This window comes from Centrocercus urophasianus, unplaced genomic scaffold, assembly GCF_019232065.1.
Source record: "Centrocercus urophasianus isolate 14NV4802_14NV808 unplaced genomic scaffold, USGS_Curo_1.0 seq_15, whole genome shotgun sequence".
Classification (NCBI taxonomy): Eukaryota; Metazoa; Chordata; class Aves; order Galliformes; family Phasianidae; genus Centrocercus; species Centrocercus urophasianus.
Window position 1 is genome coordinate 45,863,056 of NW_024884697.1, and position 10,064 is coordinate 45,873,119.

At 51.1% G+C, this 10,064-nt stretch overlaps 1 protein-coding gene across 1 annotated transcript; it reads left to right on the plus strand.

Moving 5' to 3' along the window:
* Window positions 1-1,037: 1,037 nt before the first annotated feature.
* Window positions 1,038-9,658, plus strand: ARHGDIB (Rho GDP dissociation inhibitor beta). Its single transcript, XM_042816363.1, has 6 exons — window positions 1,038-1,131; window positions 4,351-4,540; window positions 5,094-5,177; window positions 6,133-6,209; window positions 7,875-7,938; window positions 8,832-9,658. The coding sequence occupies exons 2-6, from the start codon at window positions 4,363-4,365 to the stop codon at window positions 9,029-9,031; spliced, it is 603 nt and encodes a 200-aa protein (XP_042672297.1). The 5' UTR covers window positions 1,038-1,131; window positions 4,351-4,362; the 3' UTR covers window positions 9,032-9,658.
* The last annotated feature ends 406 nt before the right edge of the window (window positions 9,659-10,064 follow it).

Consider the following 10,064-nt stretch of genomic DNA (forward strand, 5'->3'; position numbering starts at 1 on the left):
TCCCTCTCTTCTGAGATCTGCTGGTCCCTGGTAGATCTGAGTCCCTGGTAGAGATTTCTCTGATTCAGTTGTCTGCAGCCTCTAAAAATTTGTATGTGATAAATATTTTCTATCAGACGTGAATCTGGGGCAGCGAATGTAAGCCCCTCAACAATAGATTTGCTTAGCTCGGTTTGCTTCTGCAAACACATTAAAAGAAGTGCATCAGTCATTTCAGATCCAGATTTGCTGGTTGCAGACCAATGATCTAATTTGTCCTTAAATTCCACTCTGAGGGTGATGTGCACGGAAGAGTGATGTGAGTGAAGAAGCAAGTGGGCAATCTGCAAGTGGAAGAACAGAAAACCTGCCTGCATTTCGGAGTGGAAGTGGGGTAAAATCCTTCTTGTACTTAAGCATGCCTGGGAAACGGGAGCTTATTGTTCCAGAGGCTGCTGATCTTTGGGACTGCTTGAAAATGGCTGGGAGCGGGGCACACGCGGCCGGATGGGAACGATGTGCCAATCAGGTGTAGCAGGTAGCGTGCGTTACTTGGGAAAAATGAGGCTCACCTGTAACGACCCCCAGTTGTATCCCCGCCTATGCGTGAAAACGCTCGACCCGATTTTCCACACATCACCAGTATAAATCAGTACAACAACAATATACAGCGGCACCGGCTTTTCAGACCGATCTTAATTACAAGCAGGAAAAGAAACACAATTAAAACCGGGGATCGAACAACAAAGAGCCGAGCGCCCAGGTGCAGTAGCAGCAGCCCTCACAAAGAGCCGGGAGCCTCTCAGAGCCCCCTCCCGCACCCCGCCCGGGGGCTCTGCGCTCACACAAAGCCGCGCAAGAAGAGCGCAGCGCCCGGAGGGTCGGGCAGAGAGATGCGCGGAGGAGCGCTGCAGCATGCGGTCTCGGGGCTTCCTCTTCGAGTGGGCTGGTGGAGGGAGGCTTTTTTTTTTTTTTTCTTTTTTTTTTTTTTTTTTTTTTTTTTTGGTCTGCGTGTTTTCTTTCTTTTTTTTTTTTTTTTTTTTTTTTTTTTTTTCCCACCACCAACTTCCTTCCTGCTCCAACTGCCAAAGCGCAAAGCTGAGAGCTTGAGAGCAGAGGAGGACCCCGCGAGCAGGCAGGCACCGCGCAGCAGTGAGTGCGAACCCGGGCGGAGGGGGGAGGTCGAGGGGGGTGAACCTGGGGAGGGGGCAACTTTTTTGTTCCGGTATTTGGTTCCATCGCCCAGCCTAGCCGGTATACGGGCAGGGCCCTGTCCGCATCCGATGGGGAAGTTGGGTTCGGCGGTTGGGATGCGGACGGGATGGGGACAGAGGGAGGGTCCCCCCTGTGCCCGAAGGATTTTCGATAGCCGGACGCTGGGCTGTCCTTCTGCCCCCGCACCTCTGGGGTGGGACGTGGGGCACCGGTGGGGCCGTGTTTCAGTGCCCCGGGGTGGGAAATTGCTTCCTCACCTCCCACAAACCCTCTTCCTGGAGATAAGCCCTAGGATGAGGGAGGGGGGCATTTGAGGGAGTGAATTGGATGTGCTGAGGGAACGTGAATAAAACGCTGACACCGTGACTGCCCTCTTTGTGCCTTGTGGTGGCATGGGGGGATGAGGAGGTGCATCCCCCTGTGTGCATCTCTCTGCCTCAAAATGCTGCAGATGCAGCCCCAGCACAGGCAGCGATGTGTAGGAGAGCACAGTCCCTCCATGTCTTCCCACAGCTGGCTTTATGGTGGGAAGTTCCTGATATGGCTCTAGCCCTCTCTCTGCTGCTGCATGAAAGCTCCAAGACCTCAAAGGTGCAGGTGATGCACAACTGAGGGTCGGGGCTGCAGGAAAGTGAGAAAAATACAGCAGAGCAGGGCATAAATAAGTCACGTCTCCTTGTGCAAAGCAGCTACAGGGTTAATGCTTTTCATTTTTAATGCAGCTGGTGGCCTGAGGCCCTGGGGGGTTCTGTGGAGCTGTGTGCTTGGCACAGGAAGCCAAGCACCCCAACAGGTGGGCGCTAACATGCTCACCCTGGGGATGCTGCAGTGCCTTAGCCCTGCAGCATCTCTCTGCTGGTGGAGGGCACTGGTCCCACAGGTGGAGCGAGCAGATTCAGTGCCCAGAGCTGTACCCATCCCTAGCTCTCCCCACACTCCAGGGTTCTTCCTCAGCCCTGAGGAACTGCTGCCTGTGAGGTAAAGGCAGGGGTGGGGAACAGGTGAGATGTGATCACCTCCCTGCCTTGGGAACATGGCAGGAAAGTCAGGTCTACAAATAGGAGATAAATGCTGGAGTGGGGTCTGATCACTGCCATCTTGCAAAGATGTACTTGAGCTGGCAGATGTTCAGCCCCAGCCAGGCTGTCCTCCATGGGCTCCTGCCACTGGCACAGCAGGCTACCTGTGTAACTCTTTGCAGGCTTTCAGAGCCTAAATGCATCTGCACCTCAGGTGAGCTCCCCGAAGGGCTGGCAGGGGAAATCTGCAACATGAATGATGCAAGGAGGAGGTCTGAGGAGCAACCAGATGCCTCAGTTCTGGCTCTGCCTCTTCTGTGCATGGGGCTGGTAATATCTTGCTCTCCTCCTGTGATAAATCACAACCCCTGTGTAGAATGGGAACAGGTGGGCAGTTGCTTTATAGTTCTAGTGGGGGCAGACAGCTTGGTATCACGAGAAAGCTCTGGCGGGTGGAAGTGACTCAGATCTGCAGCTGGAGCCCAATGGATGGCAAGACCTGGTGCTGGGTGCTGCAGCTCATCACATCCTCTTCCTGTGGCTGCTGTGCGATAGCACTGCAGGGTCATGAGGTGCCATCATTAGATGGCTGTGCTGGGGCTGCACAGCGGTGGGACACGAGCTACAGTGCTGTTATTGGGAAGCTCCTGGTTTCCTTCCTCATGAGGACAAGCTTGCGTGCCTTTCCTATAGTACACAGGTCCTTCATGCTCCCAGAGCCAGGAAGGGGCCTTTGGCTTCTGGGACATGCTTTCCTTCGAGGCCATTAGAACTGGGATTTCCTTTTACTTCCCAGCTGCTCCCCCCTGCAATAGTTCCTGACTCACCATAGCATGTTGTAGCAAAGCAGCCTTGTATCAGAGCTGTAACACAACTGAGTGCACTCACCCTTGTGCTGCTCAGTCCTTCCCTGTCTCTGTAATGTGCCTTTGCCAATATGCCCCTCCTTGAATGTTTTCCACTGGTCTCATCCATGCTGGGATAGCACTGGGAGGTCTGTGAATTACTCACTGCTGCCTGATTCCACTTGCTGATTCATTGTGGACTGTTGCATAAATATATATATATTTATTTGCATTCTCTTTCAGTGAAACTGAAAACAATCCTGGGAGCTTCCTACTGGGAGCTTCAAGGCCACAGCTGTAGAGGGAAACAAAATGCTTAGTGGGGGAAATGCAAGTAACCAGGGAAGAAGTGAATTTTTAGCCTCTGAGGAACAGCCTCAGAGGATGAGTTAATATAAGGATAAGCTGAAGTGCACTGAGTGATCTGTGTAGCAGTGCAGCTCACCTCTCCTTCCTCTTGCTTGTCTTTGTCTCCTCTTTCCCTATCATGTCCCTCTGCCTCCCTGCTCTGCCTCCCATTTGGGAGGCTGGCCAAGCTGCCTCACCACCTGCCTGGCACTCAGTGTTGTGTATCCTGGCTGAGCTGGGCTCCAGCCCTCCTGTCTCTCCTTTTTGAGAGATGAAGTACAGGTATGCAGGGCTGGATGCAGCCACCATCATGCTTCCTTCCTCAGCAGGAGGGAGACCTGATGAGTCTGGGGTGAGCAAACATTGAGAATACCAAGAGACAGATCAAAGTGAGTGCATCTGCTTGGGTGCTTTAGACAACATGCTGATGTAAGGGAGCTGCTGCCAGGTATATGATCTTTTTATGATCTCTGACTGTTGGCTTGTAAGAAGAGAGTGAGTGAAACATCTGTCCTCGGCTACATTCCCGTCTCTGTGCCCTGCTGTGTGGCTGTGGCTCTTTGTATGAGCTCTCTGGCAAGCACAGAAGCTGTGCACAGTGGCTTCTAATTGCAGGGTTGTCAGCCAGCGATCGCACTGCAGAGCGACTGTAAATCATTCTGGTATCAGCCTCCGCTCCTGCACCTCCTCCCTGCAAGGGAAGGCTGGTGGAAATCTGTGTGTGTGTGGTGTCTGTGGGTGAGCAGCGAGGGCAGAGGGGGCTGAGCTCAAGCCCAAATTTCAGCACAGCAGTGTCAGGATTGCTGATTGCTGCTGCCATTTGCCTTTGACGATCCTACTGTGTTGTGCCTGCCCGGCTGCCTGGGGAATTGACACACAGTGTGCCCTCAAGGGTGCTACTCCCCACAGAGCAATCCCATTGACTGCCCCTTTCTTATACCCAGGACCAAGCGACCATGACTGAGAAGACCCAGGAACCTCATGTGGAGGAGGATGATGACGAGCTGGATGGGAAACTGAACTACAAACCTCCTCCTCAGAAAACACTGCAGGAGCTGCAAGAGTTGGACAAAGATGATGAGAGCCTCACTAAGTACAAGAAGTCTCTGCTGGGAGATGGACCTGTGGTGGCAGGTAGGCAGGAGCATCGTGGTAGGAAGGGACTGGGGAGATTCATTGCAAGAGTGTGTCTGAATACAGAGATGGGGCAAGGTGGCCTCAAAGAAAAAGTAACTTGGCTGACTAGACTTCTGCTGGCAGACTGGGGATGGACAGGTGGAGAGATGCAGGGAATCTGGCAAGGAGGATGCCCTGAATATTAGGTGTAAAGTATCAGAGAGTGTTAGTGTTTGAAAGGGGCTTGTGGTATGGGGGGTGTGGGCCTTGGAGGGCTGCAGGGGGGTTAGGAATATGAGGGAACCAGCTTGTGCTGAAATGGGACCAAAAGAGAGATGTTGCTGTGGTAGAAAGACCTTGTCTAGGTATTGAGGTAGTGGCTGGAGGGATCCATGTTGAGTGTCTGGCATAGATACACGGTCCTGTTGTAAGTTTGGTCTTACTGGGTGCTTTGTGAAGTGCATCCTCTGTGTGGGAAGTTCAGAAGCATTTCTTCAGTTTCTGTCCCCCTTCCCCCTCAAACATTTAATTTCACAAGCTGACAGCTTCTCCCTCACTTTCCTACCTGCAGACCCAACAGCTCCCAACGTGGTGGTCACCCGACTCACCCTGGTGTGTGACTCTGCTCCAGGGCCAATCACTATGGACCTTACAGGTGGGTACAGACTCACTGGGCACACAGAAGAACACACAAAGGCTCTGGGATGTTTCAAACTGAAAGGGAGTTTGTCCTCGAGATATCAGTGGGCTTTAGAGGAGTCGTGAGGATATCATAGCCTTGCTTTTGATTTTAAGGTGCACTTGTATGAAAAAGAAGATGCAACAGAGGGAAGTGCGGAGGATCTTTCTCTCATCTAGACTGCTCTGGTAGCTTCTGGTAGAAGGGTTCCTTCTGCTTTCTCTTCTTCCTTTCATTTAGAGCACAGGGGACGTGCATGCATTTGGGTAACAGGCTGTTTTGAAACTTCAGAATCAAGCAATACTGCAGTTCCGGCTCCAGAGGACATGGGGAGAGGAACAGGCTTCACCTTATATGGGCTTTTCTATATAGAGAGGAAGCCAGGCTCAGAGGGGCAGAGCAGCTTCCTGTTCAACTGCAACCACACAGTGCCTGGGAGGCCTCACTAGCTGGGCAGGGGCTGTGATACACAGCTCAGTTCACCCGGCCTGGGACTGGGCATGGCTGAAGCAGGGTATTAACAATGTGTAGTGCCTAATGATGAACCTGCACATAAATATCTCTGTGTACCAAGACCTGTGTGTATTAAGCATTGTCGACACAGAAGCATGTGGATGTGGCACTGAGGAACGTGGTTAGTGGGCATGGTGATTGATGATGGGTTGTTGGTTGGACTAGGTGATCTCAGTGGTCTTTTCTAACCTTAATGCTTCTATGATGCTTTGGTGTGAAGACTGATGCATACGCACTGCTCAGGTGTTGGCATTTCTGCCTATGTCTGCTCATCGGGCAATTGCAGTGTACTCGCGTTGCAGGTATGCAGTCTTTTGAAGGGATGCTCACCTTGACACCAGTCCCAGCCCTGGCCCTCTGCAGGTGTTCTCTCCTTGCTGTGACACCCCTAGTTAATGGCTTGATCCTTTTCTCACAGGTGACCTTGAAGCACTCAAGAAAGAGACCTTTGTATTAAAGGAAGGAGTGGAATACAGAGTTAAGATCCATTTCAAAGTGAGTTGCTTTACGTATTGTTCTACCCATCAAGGGACTTGGTCTTTTCAGAGAATTACTTCTGCCTGTTCATCCCTTGGAAGAAGTTGCCTTCTGTCCATCAAGGATGGTGAACAACAGGTTATTTGGAAATTTTGGCTGAGTTTGGCTGGACTTTACAGCCAAGAGAAAGTCTTTAATTCACACAGAGTGGGAATGGAAAAGAAGGAAAAGAGATGATGACTCTTCTGCTTGCATTGCTGGGCTTGATGAATGCATAGCAAAGATTTAATACTGTAGCATTTGGCAGAAGATACCTGAATTCTCTTGAGTCATGACATATCCAAATGGGCTAGTTTCAACCCCTACTCTTCTGTTAAGCAGTGTGTCAGCCATTTCTGCTGTTTCCAGCTGAGAACAAAACTCAGTCACACTGCAGTGTGGCATCCAACCCTTGAGAAAAGGAGACTGAGAGGGGACCTGATCCAGGTCTATAAATATCTAAGGTGTGGGGGGCAGAATGGCGAGGCCAGACTGTTTTCAGTGGTGAGTGGAGACAGGACAAGGGGAAACGGCTGGAAACTGCAGCATAGGAAGTTCCGCACAAATGTGCGCAAGAACTTCTTTACAGTGAGGTGACGGAGCACTGGAACAGGCTGCCCAGGGAGGTGGTGGAGTCTCCTTCTCTGGAGATGTTCAAGACCTGCCTGGATGCCTACCTGTGCGACCTGCTGTAGGGAACCTGCTTTGGCAGGGGGGTTGGACTCGATGATCTCTGGAGGTCCCTTCCAACCCCTACAATTCTGTGATCCAGCACTGAAATGATCATCTCTGCAAATGTTTGCTGCAGACAAAGCTGGGTTTGGCAGAGAAGGTAAAGAGAAGGAAGATAGTGTTCCTGAAACAGGAGGGAAAATGTAAATGTGTAGACTCTGCAGGAAAGATTTCCCTCTGTCTCTGAGGTTTACCTGCTGTCTCAGATGGCTTTGTCCTTAGACACACTTCCAGTTCTCTTTTATGCAATGAAATATTTCCAGCTGTATTTGAGCCCTGCTGACAGGAGATGCCTGGAGTTACTTAACTCCCTCCCTTAGTCCCAAAGCTGGTAGGAGCTGACACTATGTGAATTCTCCTCAAGATGTAAAAGGATCTTCCCATCTTGTTTCACCATGGAACTGTTCTGTAGAGGGGCAGTGTGTGCGGGATAGGGGCAGCAAGAAATATCCATGGGAGATTCGAAGAAAGATTACAAACAAAACTGTGCCCTCCATCTCCTGAGGAGCTCCTCTCATGAGGAGCTTTGCCAGCTCCTCACTGAGTTTAGAGGGCATCTGGGAGAGTTCAGTGAACCTTGCTCACGTATTTGTACTGAAAGCGTGACTCCAGTCACCCATCTCTGGTTTCCCTTGCTTCACTTTTCTCTGTCATTATTAGTCTGTTCTGGGAATCTGCCTCAGACACCTTCAAAGTCAACAAGGAGATGCCCTCAGACACACAGAGAATGCTGCAGGTCTCTGGCTGCCTGTTGGGAAGTGACATTAGGACTCCCCACAGCGTGTCTTTTCTCAAACCCTTGAGAGCAGCTGTGTGAGGAGCCAAAGTGGACGTCTCTCTAAGGAGAGAAAAAACAGCAGATACAGGATCAAGATTCTCCCAGTGACTTTTACTTCTGGTCACTTTGTGCAGGTAAACAGGGACATTGTGTCAGGACTAAAATACGTGCAGCACACCTACCGAACAGGAGTGAAGGGTGAGTAAGAGACCTGCATGCCCTTCACACCCATGCTCTTTCTCTTGCAAGCCTCTCTGCTCAAATAAGTGTTCCTGCAGATGTGGACTAGGACAGGGCCTCCCTGTGCTGCTGCACAGGAGATGTGGCTTCTCAGCAGAGTGCATTTGCCTGCACTTTGTGTCACCCAGGCCAACTGTTTCCTGTGCCTGTGTGAACTCATTACAAGCCAGCTCTGCTGTCTGTATGCTACACCACCAGCTGCAGCAGAAATGTCCCCAGAGATGCTGTTCAGACGGTGTTTGCCACAGGCTTCCTCTTCACCTCCCCCACCAGCCCTTGAAGTGTGGCTCAATCCTTGTGGAGATTCTCACCCATCAAAGTTTCTTCCAGATGCACTTGGTAAAATTCACAGCTGCTCTGCAGAGCTTCCCACTGTCTGTGGAGGATTGTGCTTGCCTGTAGCCTCATGTGTTTTTACAGTCCTGCCCTGCCTGGGCTTGTCAGAGGAAAGCCCCATTTTGCACATGCATCCCACATGTATTTTTGCATACAACCACCACTAAGGCTCCACTGTCTCATTAAGCATGCAGGTAATGTCCTCTGATCAGAAGAGAGAAGTAACAGAGGATAAAGAGAGATCTATATCTGTGTGTTGAGGCTGCATACTTCCCACAGCTGTTTGTTGTGAGAGCAGCATAGAGATGTGAGAGGGTACAGACTTAACTCCCTGCCCATCTTAGCCCACTTTCTCACTTCCTTCACTGATGGTACCCCTTGCTGGCCACGTCCCTTTCTCTCACCACTCTGCTATTTCCTTTCTGTCAGTGATCTGTACTTGTGTTCATAGCTTTTTCTCTCCTTTATTATTCCCCTCCTGAGTGTTTCATTGCATGTGGATTGTTTTCTCCTAGTGGACAAAGCCACATTTATGGTTGGCAGCTATGGGCCACGGCCAGAGGAGTATGAATTCCTGACGCCTATTGAAGAAGCTCCTAAGGGGATGCTGGCTCGAGGCACCTACCACAACAAGTCCTTCTTCACGGATGATGACAAGCACGACCATCTCACCTGGGAGTGGAACCTGTCCATCAAGAAGGAATGGACAGAATGAGCTCACCCCATTTGCCTTCCCCCTTCCCTTCCCTTTGCCTCCTGCACCAGTCTCCAGGTGGGCCATGCCCACCACGCTGCTCCATCCTGCCACCATGGCCGGCCACAGCCCTTGCAGCTCTCCTCATGGGTGCTGGGGCTCTGTGCCAGCCTTGGTTGATGCACAGGCCTGCAGGTGGCCTTTGCTGCTTCTTCTGATACACTGAAAATAACCCGCCCATTCTCACCACCATCCCATCATGACATGCAATGGATTAAATTGGGAAGCATATCCCGCCCTTTCCCCCAGTACTTCCTCTTGTTGCCTCCATCTCTCCTCCTGTATCAACTCTGGTCCCGGGAAGTGCCTTTTCTAGGAAACAAGATCACCTCGCCAGCTCCTTGAGTCTCCTGGCAGGGCAGACTGGTCCCTGGAAAATCCCTCTCTGAGTTACACTTGCCATGTGCCCTGACTCATTGTGAATGGCTACTAATATCTCCCATGATGGTCTCCTGGTTTGTATCTGGTGCCCCACCCCGTTGAAATCCATTATTGTGCAGGCAAAACCAGTCAGGGGGATGCAGCTAGATGCTGTAACAAGACATCATTGTCTCAAGAATAAAAGTGATTTCTTTCTTCTTCTCTGCATGAGCGTCTCTTTCTTTTCTGGAGTATGGCTCCTGATACTTCAGAGTTTGGCAGTGAGGCGCATGTGGCATTCGCTTCTCATGTTTAATATTTCCCATGGCGACTGTTGTCATCCACCAGAGGAGATACAGGAGCTGCATGTCCCACTGGCTGAGCAAGTACATGGGAGCATCTGTGAGACCCAGTGCCCAGGGAAGTGCAGGGGAACCCTCTAAACAGTGGTGTGGTTGAGATGCCCAACACTGTGTGTGAGGGCATACCAGCAACAGTGTTGGTGAGTTTGCCCAAGGCTGATGACTGTGCAGCAGGGAGGCCCGGGACTTTCTCCCAGCCAAACAGTTATCTCAGGAGCTGGAAGCTTTGCCCTGGCCAGCTGCTCCTTTCCCATCACATGGGAGTGATTGCG

Coding starts and splice junctions, on each gene's coding strand:
- ARHGDIB (XM_042816363.1), top strand. CDS start 4,363: ATGACTGAGAAGACCCAGGAACCTCATGTGGAGGAGGATGATGACGAG. Junction 4,541..5,093: donor AGATGGACCTGTGGTGGCAG/GTAGGCAGGAGC, acceptor TCCTACCTGCAG/ACCCAACAGCTCCCAACGTG. Junction 7,939..8,831: donor CTACCGAACAGGAGTGAAGG/GTGAGTAAGAGA, acceptor GTTTTCTCCTAG/TGGACAAAGCCACATTTATG.